Source organism: Mustela putorius, unplaced genomic scaffold, assembly GCF_011764305.1.
Source record: "Mustela putorius furo isolate JIRA1106 unplaced genomic scaffold, ASM1176430v1.1 tig00000874_pilon_pilon_pilon, whole genome shotgun sequence".
NCBI classification, from domain to species: domain Eukaryota; kingdom Metazoa; phylum Chordata; class Mammalia; order Carnivora; family Mustelidae; genus Mustela; species Mustela putorius.
In genome coordinates, this window is record NW_025421505.1 from 6175356 (window position 1) to 6190461 (window position 15106).

Here is a 15106-nt window from a genome sequence, read left to right on the forward strand (position 1 = left end):
ATGCTGCATCTTAGCAGGGCTGTTTGTTGTGCTGTCTGTTTAAAGGCAGGGACTCCGCTTCCTCTCACCATACAGCTCTCTCAGAGCTGAGCCACTGATTTTTAAAGTTCAGGTGTTAAGTCCAGCTGATTGTAAGAACTCACAAAATGAAGCCCCTCTGGTTTTCAAAACCAAAGGTTATGGGTGTTTGCCTTCCCCATGCAATTTCCCTGTACCTGGATGCCTGCTGTGGAGGTCTGCTTCTCTCCCCTCCCTACAACTGCTGCTGAGTCTCTCCCCCACAGGAGACTCCTGACCATCTCTTCACCCTTTCTACCCTCTTGTGTGCTCTTCTCTATATTTAGCTGTGGAGAGTCTCTTCTGCCAGTCTTCAGGTTGCTTTTGGGGTTATTTACACTGATGTTGGTGTTACCTACTTGTATCCATGAGACCAAGTGAGCTTAGGATCCTCCTACTCTGCCATCTTCCCCAGAAGTCTTTAAAACTTCTTTAAATAATGAATGTAAGTAAAAACCCTGAATGTTCAAATAACAACTTTGGAATACATTCATTATATGTCTGTATTATCCTTCCAATTTAGACTCTTCTTACTAAAACAGATAAACAGAAAGAAAAATTAACAATTACTCTAATCTCATTTCCGAGAGTATCTTCTCAACATATTTTTTTATTTCTTGCCAGTTTTATCACTAAAAACACTGTACACGTTTTTAATGTCATTTCAAAATATTCTCCTGCAACATCATATTTAATAGCTACACAATACTCTTGTACCATCCTACTTAAAACACCTTCTTCAGATGCTTAGGCTGTTCCCTATTTAAACACACACACACACACACACACACACTGAAAACATATACTTTCAGCAACTATTTCTTCACATACTGTGACTGTTTTCACCAGGTAAACCTTTAGAACTGGGACTGCTTCAAATGCAAAGTTTCACTTTGATGCATTCAAATATTTCAATGCACTAGCTGAGAAACAATAATTCTTTATGACCATTCCAAACTAAGCCTCAGAAAAAAAAGAAATTGAATTTACTCTAAGTGCAGGAAGACCTTTCACCTAGGGTACGTAGTCATTTTATATATCTATACATTAGTAGAATAAAACCATAATGTAAGCTAATACTGTACTAACAAAGTGTTACTATAACTCAATCAAAATGAACTTTAGCAATACTTTACACTTAAAGATTCAAGAAAAGGGGTGCCTGGGTGGGTCAGTTGATTAGGCATCTGCTCTCAACTCAGGCAATGATCCCGGAGACCCAGTATTGAGCCCAGCATCGGGCTCCCCACTCAGCGGGAAATACGCTTCTCCCTTTGCCTTCACCCTGCTAATGCTCTCTCTCAAATAAATAAATAAATAAAATATTTTAAAAAGAAAATGATTTAAAGATTCCAGAAAAGGATTTAAATAGCCTCCATTTTTCTTTAAAGTTTATTTTACAAGGTGGGGAGAGACCAAGGGAACTAGGAGAGAGAGAATCTCTAACAGACTTCCCAGTGAGTGTGGAACCTGACTCAGGGCTCATTCTCATGACCCTGAGATCATGACCTGAGCCCAAACCAGCTTAACCAACTGTGCCATTATGCACCCCTACATGGCCTCCCTTTCTAAATCTGATCTAATATCAAGAGATCATTCAAATCCAATTAAAATACTTAAGCCTATTTTCTTGTCTGCTATTTTTACCAAAAAGCAACAAGATTTTGTTCAAATAAATGAATTACCATGGACCTTCTATGCACCTATCCTATTGTGAGCCACAGCTCCTTTGAGGCCCTCATCACTCCCTTCAGTGGTGAAAGCCCTACAGTCTTTGCAGACCCCTGTGAACTAAAAGGGCACAAATCACGCTCAAGAATCTTAAACGTAGCCCTAAAAAAGAATGAAATCTTTCCATTTGCAACAACATGGATGGAGCTATCTGGTATAATGCTAAGTGAGATAAGTCATTCAGAGAAAGACAAATACCATACGATTTCACTCAAATGTGGAATTTTAGAAACAAAACAAACAAAGGAAAAAAAAAAGAGAAACAAACCAAGAAACAGACTTTTAAATACAGAGACAAACTCTTGATTACCAGAGGGGACATGGGTGGGAGATGGGTGAAACAGGTGAAGAGGATTAAGAATACACTTACTGTGATGAGCACTGAGCATCACTATAATCGTACATCTGAAACTAAATATAACTGTTATCTACGCTGGAACTAAAATTTTTAAAAATAAAATGTAAAAAAAATTCTCAAACATTTCTTCTTTTATAAAATGGAGAATTTGTGAAGATCTCAGCATACTGTAGAATTACATATGTTGGTGTTAGTTTTTACAGAACAGAAAGAGGTGAAGGGAGGTAGGACGGGGCTTTATAGCAATCCATCTCACTTTTTCTGTAGGTTCTTAGTATTTTTAAGACCACCTGTTAAAACAAACAAACAAACAAACAAACAAACAAAAAACCATCACCTGTTTTAGCTAGGTTTCTTGGTAGCACTCGGACTTCAAAACTACCTATTATCAGGGTGCCTGGGTGGCTCAGTGGGTTAAAGCCTCTGCCTTCAGCTCAGGTCACGATCCCAGGAATCTGGGATCGAGCCGCACATTGGGCTCTCTGCTCAGCAGGAAGCCTGCTTCCCTTCCTCTCTGTCTCTCTGCCTGCCTTTCTGCCTACTTGTAATCTGTCTCTCTGTCAAATAAATAAATAAAATCTTAAAAACAAAACCAAAAACTACCCATTATTTCATATTCAGGGATGAGTTATGGGACTATAGCCAGATAAAATGGAATAAATTATTGGGTTAAAAATAGACACACACACATCTATATGATCTGCAAAAAATAGCTTAAAAAACCCAAACCTATAGTAAAATGCCTCACATAGTGAGAACATGAAATAAAACACATCCCCGTTTCTAAGGGATTCTTTATTTTAAAACTTCTAAACAACATTTCTATCACAGAATGGAAAGAAAAATCATACAACTTTGTTGGTATACATCCAGTTCAATGAATCACATAAGTGAGAAATAAACTGAACTATCCCTCAATAGTAAAAGGACATGACACTTGTACTTAAAATCTTTTTTGGAATCTAATATAAAACAAATTTCAAATAAAGGCATTAATTTCAACATATAAATCCTTAACCAAATAAATCCTTTATTATATACTTTATCATTGTCTATAGATAAGACTCACTGTATAATACAGGAATATTCTAGATTACTTGGCAGTATGAGAGATCTAAAACCTGTGTCTTATTTAGTCTGATTACTTACTTGATTGACTGCCAGTCCATCGTAACTGTAAGAGGTGAGCTACGGAGAGCAGTGAATGACCTTCCTCGACATGTGGGCACAGGACACTGCAACAAGATTCATTCACATCCAGATTTTGATAAATTACAATTACATCTCAGGAAAACGCATATTAAAATGCTTCATTTAATATTGTTTTAAGTTGGTCCCAGAAGGGTGTTATAATAATATGCACTACAAGCTTAATGACTTTCTATATCCACCTGCACCAATTCTATATTGTAAGCTTTCGAAGCATTTTTTCAGCTGGTCCCTCTTGATCACTGCTCTTACTCTTCCGGCTGTGGGTGTGCAAGGCTCCTCACAAGCCTCTCATACTGAGCACATATTCCTTCCTTTGTGTGCAGTCTCCTGATCCTTGAATGCCCTCTCGCATCCAGTCCCACATATCCAGCCCAATCCTCACCTTTTCCAAAGTCTTCCTGGGTCTCCTTCAATCCCTAGCTCTCCTATCTCACTTCCTTTTGCACTGTTTGTATAATATTTACTGCACACAGAGACAATCCTCAAAAAGCAAGTGAATTGTGTTCAAGTTTTTAAAAGTCACTTGTTTGCTATTTGGACCTCAAGATGCATTTACAAATTCAGAGATTGTGGTTGACTGTATTTTCCAAATATGGTTGCAACAGTATCTCCCCATGAGCCTTTCTAGAACTCCCACTCCCCCATCAAGAAATGGAGTCTAGGGCGCCTGGGTGGCTCAGTGGGTTAAGCCGCTGCCTTCGGCTCAGGTCACGATCTCAGGGTCCTGGGATCGAGTCCCGCATGGGGCTCTCTGCTCAGCAGGGAGCCTGCTTTTCTCTCTCTCTCTCTCTGCCTCTCCATTTACTTGTGATCTCTGTCAAAAAAATAAAATCTTTAAAAAAAAAAAAAAAGAAATGGAGTCTAATTTCCCTCTTCTGGGATCTGGACAGGCTTATGACTCACTTTGTAACCAACAGAAGTGATGTCACCTGATTTCTGAGGCTAGGTCAAAAGAGGCAAAGCCATTTTTTTATGAGAGCTGGACCCATTTCTTGAAGCTCTCAGCAGTCATATGAGCAGACTAAGTTGCCATACTGTGTTCCAGAAGCCAAAACCAACCCAGAGAAACTCATGGAGAAGACATGCCCAGCTAGCCCCCAGCCTCTTGCTGTTCTGCTTTATCCGCCGTTTGACTACAACACCGTAAGAAACCTAGATGCAGAACTAGCCAGCCAAGCAGTTCTTCCAAACTTCAGACTAACAGAAACCATGAGAAATAATTAAATGACTGTTGTTATTTTAAGCCACTAGGTTTTAGGCTGATTTGTTATACAGTAATAGTGACTAAAACATGGATCACCTAAACAACCATCTTTCTGGTCACTTCAATTCATGGAAGTTTAGACACATGCAGAACTCTTTTCACACTAGTACTCATCTTCCCAGTCAACATTACTACCCATTATATTGGGAGGCCTGGAAATACCTTGATCAAATAGAGTTAACAGAAATTACCCAGTAAGTCAGGATTGAAATTCTGGCCTCTGAACTAAAGGCAGAGCCTGAACCTTAAGCCCAGACAAATAGTAGACGACACTCATTTACCAATACCATTGATTATTCGGAAACAATAGCCAAATCTCACATACCCTATTCTTCCTGTAAGAGAAGGAACCCTTAAAAATTTCAATTTGTGTAAAAATGTAATAAATGTAAAATTTATTAAAGTCCAAGGCTGATAAAGGCAACTCTGGAAAAGAAGAATAGATATGGTAAGTCTCCCTGCCATTTCAAAAGTTTTAATGAGATCAATGTAAATAGGACTGTATAGAGCTGGTATAGGACCAATGAAATGAAATGCATTCACATGTCTAAGGACAGTGTACCACAGAGAAAACAATACACATCTGTAGGAATACAGGGCTTAATTAATAAATAAATGGTGACAACTGGCTTTTCATTTACAAGAACAAAATTAGATCCTCAGCTTTATGCCATTCCTAAGATTAAATTCCTAATGGACAGAAATCTAAATACAAAAATGAAACTTGGGAATTTAAGTGGCTCAGTTAGTTAAGCATCTGCCTTCGGCTCAGGTCATGATACTGGGATCCCAGGATAGAGCCCCAGGTCAGGGGCTGAGCAGGGAGCCTTCTTCTCCCTCTCCCTCTGCCCCTACCCCTACTCATGTGTGTGCTCTCACTCACTCCCTCTTAAATAAATGGATAAAATCTTTAAAAATAATAATAAAAATAAAAATGAAACTTAAAAATATTAAAAGAAAATACAAGATATGTTTACAATGCTCAAGCAAAGAAGGCTTTTTAAGCAAGGCTTTTTAAAACATAAAAGTTATAAGGGAAAAAAATATGATCAATTTAACCACATCAAAATATAAAACTACAGAACAAAAAATACACCACAAGGTTAAAAGATAAAGTAAATACCGCAAGAAGACATCCATAATATATATAATCCATGGTTAGTATCTAGAATTCATAAGGAACTCCCATCAATAGTATAAACAGAAAAATAAGATATTAAACAGAAAATTCAAGAAAGAAGGAAATTCAATGGCCAATAGAGATATGAAAAGATGTTCAACTACAATAGAAATTGGTGTAAATACTACTTATACCAATCAGCCTGCCAAAATCTAAAGAGTCTAACAATACCAAGTGTTGATGAGAATACAGAGAAATGGCAATTGTTTAACACTACCAAGAGGGGTGTAAGCTGGAACCAGCAACTCTGGAAAGTTTTTTGGCAACATCTCATAGTTGACAATAAGTATATCCCACTACTGAGAAAGTCTTCTGCCAAGGAGACATGTGCAAGAATGTCTCTGCATCATCATATAACTGTAAAAAACTGGAAACAATACAAATGTCCACCAGGAGAATGGATAAATAAATAGTGGCTATTCATTCAATGGAATACTCCACAATAGTAAAGATGAAAGAACTAGGTGTGTATTAAGATAGGTAAAATCCAAAATAACCAAGTGAAAAAAAATTGGCAGAATGTTACATTCAGTCTATCATTTTTGTAAAAACAAACACAACAAAACAAACCCTCCAGGTATATAGTCAGGTATAAGAATGCAAACTGGAAGAATTCATGCTAATTTCAGAAAAGTGGCTCCCTCTGAGGATGGAAAAAAGTACGTGGAACTGGGGAGTGCAACAAAGAAGAAACTTCAACTCTAATACTTGGTATTTTATGTTTAAAAATTTAAGCTAAAATTACAAAATATTAATATTTGTCAATTCAAAATGGTGGGTATACAAATATTCTCTCCACTTTTCTATGGCTTTAAGATCTATAGTCTAAAAAAAGTTAATAGGGGAGCCTGGGTGGCTCAGTGGGTTAAGCCTCTGCCTTCAGCTCAGGTCATGATCTCAGGGTTTTGAGATCGAGCCCTGCATCGGGCTCTCTGCTCAGCGGGGAGCCTGCTTCCTCCTCTCTCCCTCTTTGCCTGCCTCTCTGCCTACTTGTGATCTCTCTCTCTGTCAAATAAGTAAATAAAATCTTTAAAAAATAAAAAATAAATAAAAAAAGTTAATAAAAAAGGAACACCTCACTTTCACACAGGAGAATAAAGAAAACTTGATGTGTATACCTATTCAAGTCAAAATATAGAAATGTGAATAGAAAGAATACACATTAACTTCAGGATAATGATTATCGCTGGGCATGGTACAAGCAAGGGTTACAAGAGACACTAATCACCATCAGTAATGCTTTATTTATATCTTTAAAAATATATCTGGAACTGGCAAAATGTAATTTCTGGGTAGTGATTAATGTTTTATTTCTTTATTTTCTATACCCTGAAGTATTTCATAATTTAAAAACTGAAAGTTAAAAATAAAAATAAACTCTGTGTTCAGGAATACTGGAAAATGTTTTCTGTGAACTGATCTGCCTTCTTTGCCAAAATAAATAATTAAGTTAAAGAACATATTACCTTTGTGGGAAGATTATATTTTCCATCTGGAAGAGAAAAACCTTGAACTTCTCCACATGCAGCACAAAGAAAAGCCATCTTGGTGCAAAGAGGCTTTATATTACTGACTCGAACCACTGTCCCTCTCAGAGCAATGTATTTTCCATAGTAATTTGCCCGGACATTCTTGAGCTGTGTCAATGGCTCATAGTTATAGACCCTAGAAACAAAAACAAGAATGTATCTATCTGTGAATTTACAAATGAACCAACAGTGGACATTATCTCAACCTTCACAACTTCCTTTTAGGAGCAACTGGAGTACTCCAACCATATCATCCCTTTACATCAGAAATTTCACAAGAATTAAACCATTTTTAAAGATTAAAAAATGCTAAATCTTCCCTTTTCTTATTTCATTGGCTGTTCTCTAAGGGAAAAAGGAAAAAAATAATACCAACAGAAAAATTTTGGCAACAAAAAAGTGACTTTTCAGTTTCTAACTTCTTTTTCAAAAACTGTTAACACAATGTCTTCTATAAATTCTGGAAAAGAAAAAACCCTGGTAATTATCTTGTTCATTTCTTCTAATGAGAATTTAAAATCTTAAAATAAAGATGAATTAAAGAAAAACAAAATGTAACTAGAGCGTATCATGCTTAGCGAAATAAGTCAAGCGGAGAAAGACAACTATCATATGATCTCCCTGATATGAGGAAGTGGTGATGCAACATGGGGGCTTAAGTGGGTATGAGAAGAATAAATGAAAGAAGATGGGATTGGGAGGGAGACAAACCATAAGTGACTCTTAATCTCACAAAACAGAGGGTTGCTGGGGGGAGGGTGTTTGGGAGAAGGGGGTGGTATTATGGACATTGGGGAGGGTATGTGTTTTGGTGAGTGCTGTGAAGTGTGTAAACCTGGTGATTCACAGACCTGTACCCCTGGGGATAAAAATATATGTTTATAAAAAATAAAAAAATATATTAAAAAAAAAAAAAGAAAAAGAAAAACAAAATGTAATTTGCTCTGTGTCTAACAGAAACAGCAACAAAATATAATCACACCACTTAGTGTATTACATAAGAGTATTAAATAGCAGGGACTTGATAAGTATACACCCAAAATCAATGTTTATAAAAATATGAAGATTGGGAAAACACCTTATTTAGAAATGAAAAGTTTATTTTTGTCATGATCTCTTAAGAATGCTCAGGGGGTTCATGCGGGTGTTATAACCAATGAGATAGCAAAGAACTCATATCCTTTTTACCAATTTCTTTGGCTTTATAAAACAAGGTTCTCATTCTTAAAAGTCTTAAATGTGAGATTCTAAATAATACTTCAATACTAGCAAATCCTCACCTTGCATGAATATGTGGCACATTTACTATTGTTTCCCCATCCTTAGACAATCCTTCCTGGGCTTGTAATTCAGCTGCATGCCTTTCAAGGTCCCTTGTTAACACCTAAACAGGACAAGTATTTACTTAAAAGTTGGAAAACAAAACATCCTCTTGAAGCAGAACTCTTCTACAGAAAATACAAATTTTATGAATATAAACAGTTCAGAGCAGAATATTAACAGAACTCTAACAGCCCTTTAAAACTCTGATACTTAATTATGACTACTTATTTTATAGTGGATTGTTTTACCTGGGATTTTGTGGTCCCTGGACTGGAAAACTCCAGCATCCCTATCTACTACTTTCTGTTCAAACTAAGCTTAATAGTAAAAGTCGTTACAGTGGGCCCTAAAGCTATTATTACCTCCTGGACAGGCTCTGGTGATAACATTTTTCTATTTCTCCATATTCAGTGATTTATTAAGACAGAGAAGATAAAGATGACTTTTGAAATACTCAATAACTGCTCCCTTGGCATCAACATTAAATAAGTATTTAATAACCTCCTGTATATAAAGCAGTATGCTGACAATCTGTGAAAATGAGATGCACATACATAACTCTGATTGTTACAAAGACCATAAAGATTTAGAGACAAAATACTATGCAAATTTTGAAGAAAAGGTCATGAGAAAGGTTTCATGGAGAGACAATAGCATCACACAAATTTTGACATGCAACGCAAGGGGCATTCCATGGTTAAGGGACAGCATGTGTAAGAGATCAGACTATTGAAAGAATCCTGGGAAGAACTCAGCTTAGCTGAATGGTAGTGAGTGAAAGTGGAGGAGGAAGTTGAACTAGATCATGGAAGGCCTTCAATGCCTCAGAGTGGATTTAGATTTCACTTTGCAGAAAAGTCACCAGTTTCCAAAGACAGATCATGTTCTACCAGGTCTAGCAAGTTTAGGAAACATAATGAAGGCTTAAGACTGATGCAGTAAATGTGGAAAAGAGGTGGATTTAAGAGAAGTTTCAGAAATAGAAATGAAAGAATGTGGTGAATTGGATACAGAGAACAAACGAGAGGACTCTGAAGACAACACCAAGGTTTCTGGTCTCCAGTAGCAGCAGTGTACACATCTTTGTAATAAACTATTCCTTGCACCTGGCTACCATTACTTCCTCTGCACTGTGTGCACTTCTCAGTAACCTTTAAGACCCATTGTAACTGTACCATCTCTACAAAGTCTTCCTCTGAGCTTTCCCCATTCCTCCCCACTCACTGAGGGTCTTATCTCTATCTCTGAATACAGCCAGTACTTTATCCACAGACAATACTTTATCTGTGCCTGTTCTGAGATTTACTACTCTTTACTTTGAAGCATTTATCTCTTTGGCAGCCTAAATACTTTCACATGTGTTCTGTCAACTAGCCTGAGAAAAAGTCAGGCAGACACTGCACATATTATCATTTTCAGTTTATATATGGAGACGCTCAGGGAGAGTAAGTGACTTGCCTCATGTCATAGAACCTAAATCTGAGGTTGCTTTCCAAGTTCGTAACTGATAACACGATCCTTGTCTTATCTTCCCTATGAGACTGCTTCCAAGGAGCTCTTTAATTTCTGTATTATCTTCAATAGACTAAGCTAAATCAAATAAAATAAATGTTATATTTAGATAAGCTGTTGTATACAGAATGAATGGTATCTTGTAGAAAGTGTATTGTTATTGTAAAATCTTCCTTTAAAATTTTGACAGAGTCCAGACAAAATAAGTCTTTCTTTACCTGATGTATTGCCAGACCCATGCAAGCCAAGGTTTCCTCAGGTGTATCCCTCAACTCATTTGCTATATTTGGTATCAAGTCAGCCATTTCATTGTCTTCTATCAGTTCTTTAAAATCCACCAAAATACTTCCCTTTCTTTCTATTTCATCCTAGAAAATATTAAGGCATGAAAGCAATGATGGTTTTTTAAAGTTAACTATTGTAACTAAACATTCAATTACACACTTTGAAAAAGCACGTTTATACAGTGGTAACAATGAGTAAGTATAGTAAGCTTTGTACCGCTTAAAGCATTTAAAATATATCAACTTATTTATGTCTTTTTTTTTTTAAGATTTTATTTATTTATTTGACAGACAGATTACAAGTAGGCAGAGAGGCAGGCAGAGAGAGAGGAAGGGAAGCAGACTCCCTGCTGAGCAGAGAGCCCAATTTGGGGCTCAATCCCAGGACCCTGGGATCATGACCTGAGCCGAAGACAGAGGCTTCAACCCACTGAGCCACCTAGGCGCCCCTTATTTATGCCTCTTAATAACCCTTGGTGGTATTAATACTATTATGCCCAACTGATACATGAGAAAACCAAGATACAAAGAACATAAGTAATACACTCAAGTCCACACCGCAACTAAGTGGCAGAGCTGGGATCTGGATCAAAGCAGTCTGGCTGCAGCATCTACTCATCACTAGCACCTCAAATACATCGTTCAAGAAAACAACACATAAATGTGGACTAGTAGCTTTGCAGTACAGGAATCTTACCTTATCATATAGATCAATACGCTTTGTGAAAAAATGTTCAAATGCTTGAATCTTCTTAATCAAAGGAGAGCTACTGCTGTAAACTAATCCAACAAAATGGCATTAGCACTAATAATCACATGTGTACAGATATATTTTTCATGAGATGGAAGAAACGTGGATACATGCCAAAGGACTTTTCCCAATTACTTTGCCTTCTGATAACATTTACGTAGGAATATAGGTAAGTACTGAGTGAACAGTTAAGATTCTAAAACAAATTTAGGTCTGCATAATCTTAAACGCAGATAGGAAGTGACTCTCTCTAAAAACACCAACATCTGGGAACCTTTGTACTGAACCTTTGACACTTAATAGGACCTAGTAGTTCAAACAGCTTACATAATAAAGCTTAAAATTAAAATTATAACAATTATAACAAATTATTTTATAATTATATATATTAATATATATAATTATAACAAAGCCAAAGCTAGACACATGATTAATAAATTCTTATTCAGAAACAGAGATAAAGATAGGAAGTCTTTACAAAGTAAATTCTACTAGTCCAAACTGCCACATCCTAAATCAGGGGAGAAAGATCACTACACTTCACTCTGTTCCTAAAACCTTTACAGGGTAAAGTTCTAGAACATTGGGGCGCCTGGGTGGCTCAGTGGTTTGAGCCTCTGCCTTCGGCTCGGGTCATGATCTCAGGGTCCTGGGATCGAGCCCCACATCGGGCTCACTGCTCGGCAGGGAGCCTGCTTCCCCCTCTCTCTGTGCCTGCCTCTCTGCCTACTTGTGATCTCTATCAAATAAATAAATAAAAATCTAAAAAAAAAAAAAAAAAAAAAAAAAAAAAAAAAAAGTTCTAGAACATTTTCAAATTGGTCTTCCACAGAGAAATAATACTGTGAAGCAGTTTGTAAGTACAGATGATTAAGCCTAAGGCATCCCCTGAACTCATCTTTAGGACCAGTCTAAAGATCACTTCTAGTGTTCTGGGCTAACTGCTAGGCACATATTGCAGGTGCTGGTAGCAAATGCATCCTAAAGCAACAAAAAACAGACTACCTATGAAACACATGTGTGTGTATATTAGGGGGAAAAAAAAAAACCAACTCTCAATACAGAAAACATTTGTAAAGTGCTTTATTCATTCACCAAATGAATACTGAATGCTTGCTATGGGCCAAGATCCTTGCCTTAAAGAAGTACACAATCTAGTGGGAAAATAACCCACAGATATATATGACCATGTAACCCATAACTAATAAAAGATATAACATAGAAACTCTAAGAATGCAGAAAAGGCTAGTCTCCAAACCAAAAAAACAGGTATATGATGTTAGCTGATGTTCTTGATTATTAAAAGGGAGATCCCTTAAGTGTGTTTCTACACAAACCACTGTTGATGGTCTCTCCATTCCAAGCCCGCTGTTCTATTTTCTGCTCTGTGATGCTATGATCGAGATCTGCACAGTGCATTTCCCAGATTTCCTCTAGGTTCTGCCAACTGAAGGCACTTTAAAAAGACTGGAAGGTGGCAACAAAAAAGGATTCTATTTTTGTTTCTAATTCTTTTCAGCATCTCTCCAGCTGCAGAAAATAGCTGTAGCTCCAGCCTCCAGCTCTGCACATCAGCCATGTAGTCCTCTCACCAGAGCTACCAGCCACAACCAGCTTCATTCACTGCAGGGGTCTGAGCCCAGGTGTGAAGGGTAACCTTCAGAGGTCCAAGTACAGCTTTGTAGGGTGCCCTCAGAGGCTGAAGTAACAGCCCTTCCTTTGAATTCCTACGTCCTGGCAACCTCAGAACTTCTTACCTTTTGTACCCTCAGCCATAAGGATGGTTGCTGCTTCCAGAAGCTACTATTATCTGGGGGCTTACCTCAATGTTCCCCTTTTGCTCTTTTAGACTTCCATCTGTATATTCAATTCCCTGTATTATATCCTCTTTTTGAAATACTTAGAGTGGTTTCTGCTTTCCTCATATAAAACCTAAAAATATTCTTGAAATAAACATGATTTGTTTGGGTGAACTAAAATGAAAGAAGGTGGTACCTATCAGTAAGCTAAATGAATTATAATAATATGAGCTGTCCAAAGACAAGTTATGAAAATAGAACTTATGGTACTTTTTGAACTTTTAACTCTACCTTCAGAGAAATAAAGCTTCCAGCCTTTATATGGTATTAATTGGTCCAATGTTGATTGCAGTAGCAAAGACTGTGGGGTTTGTTCTGAAAAACAAACAAACAAAAAACCCTCAGAATACTATGTTAGCAGAAATAGCATATGTGCTGTCGAAGCAAGTGCTATGTCAGTAGAAATATATTACATTTTTTCCAATTTGCTTCTCCTTCCAGCAATGAAAAGCTGACAAAATATATAGTAGTTACAGGTTAAGTTACACGTTTCAGTAAAAATATTTTATCTTAACATTTAAATGCTACTTTAGTGAATAACATCAAATAAGACTGAAATTTAAGTTAAACTACTTTGTAGGACAGGCATAGTTTCCCTCATGAGGGGAAAAAAAAGTTGAACAATATTTGATCTCCCCTACCAGGAGTATGTTTTCTTGTGGTTTTATTCAGGTCAGGTCTACGTTCTCTCTCTCTCCATTTTCCTGTGAAACTCCCACCACCTCTTCCTCTTTTCCAGCTTTGAAATCTTCCTCGTCCAAATCCTCTGCCTCTATAGTCTCCATTCATATTTTCTAAGATTAAGAAAAAAATCTTCATCAAAATAACAGTGAAAACAGTGCTCAAAATGTATTAACATAGTAAATAAGAGAAAATTAATGTATTCTAAAACTTAAAAAAAAAAAAAGATTTTATTTATTTATTTGACAGGCAGAGATCACAAGCAGGCTGAGAGGCAGGCAGAGAGAGAGAAAGAGAGAGAGGGGGAAGCAGGCTCCCCTCCGAGGAGAGAGCTGGACGTGGTGGCCAATCCCAGGACCCTAAGATCATGACTTGAGCAGAAGGCAGAGGCTCAACCCACTGAGCAACCCATGTGCCCCGAAAATTAATGTATTCTAGTTTGAGATTAGCAAACAGGCCTGCAACAGTGTACACTATGGTAATATGAGATGTAGCTTCAAACACTCTGCAGATATCCTTCTAATTCCAATCTCTCTCTTTTTTTCCTTATTTATTTATTTATTTGACAGACGGAGATCACAAGTAGGCAGAGAGAGAGAGAGGAGGAAGCAGGCTCCCTGCTGAGCAGAGAGTCCGATGCGGGGCTCTATCCCAGGACCCTGAGACCATGACCTGAGCCAAAGGCAGAGGCTTCACCCACTGAGCCACCCAGGCGCCCCTTTTTCCTTCTTTTTAATTCCAATTAGTTAACATGCAGTGTGATATGTTTCAGACGTACCACACAGTGATTCAACACTTCCATACAGGCCTGGTGCTCACCACAAGTGTACTCCTTAATCCCATTATCACCTATTTCACCTATCTCCTGACCCACATTCCTCAGGTAACCATCAGTTTGTTCTCTCCAGTTACTATGAGTCTGTTTCTTGGTTTGTCTCTCCCCCCCATCTTCGCTCATTTGTTTCTAATTACACATATGAATGAAATGATATTTGTCTTTCTCTGACTTACTTTGCTTAGCATTATACTAACTCTATTCATGTCATTGCACATGGCCCCATCTCTTTTTAAGGTATATCTATGATGCTTCACCAAGTATACTGTACCTGTTTGCAAGGAGTGCCTATTATACAAGTGAAAATAACACAATAACTCTGAGATGACTTGTTTATAGTGTTTTAGACTTATAAAAGAGCAGCACTGGCTGAACATATCCTGACCTGTGACACTAGGAATACATCACCATCACAGCCCCTTATACATAGTCAATCCTGCATGCCGTATCCACTTTTATCAGAGATACAAGGATATTCTTACATAGGCAACTAATGTAGACCTTTCTGGAGAAGCATAGGAGTGGGACAT

At 37.4% G+C, this 15106-nt stretch overlaps 1 protein-coding gene across 5 annotated transcripts in view; it reads right to left on the bottom strand.

Annotated features, from left to right (window-relative positions):
* Window positions 1-15106, bottom strand: part of MCM8 (minichromosome maintenance 8 homologous recombination repair factor) — a 46589-nt gene that overhangs the window by 29775 nt on the left and 1708 nt on the right. For 4 of the 5 annotated variants that reach the window (XM_045086018.1, XM_013055595.2, XM_004751530.3 and 1 more), the window contains exons 2-8: window positions 13702-13854; window positions 13292-13375; window positions 11148-11230; window positions 10385-10534; window positions 8612-8715; window positions 7269-7467; window positions 3296-3381 (exon numbers count right to left, since the gene is read on the bottom strand). In XM_045086018.1, coding sequence (XP_044941953.1) covers window positions 3296-3381; window positions 7269-7467; window positions 8612-8715; window positions 10385-10534; window positions 11148-11230; window positions 13292-13375; window positions 13702-13849 — 854 coding nt within the window. In that variant the 5' untranslated portion in view covers window positions 13850-13854. Of the gene's footprint in view, window positions 1-3295; window positions 3382-7268; window positions 7468-8611; window positions 8716-10384; window positions 10535-11147; window positions 11231-13291; window positions 13377-13701; window positions 13855-15106 lie in introns of those variants that run through there. The other variant, XM_004751533.3, reaches the window with a different exon arrangement.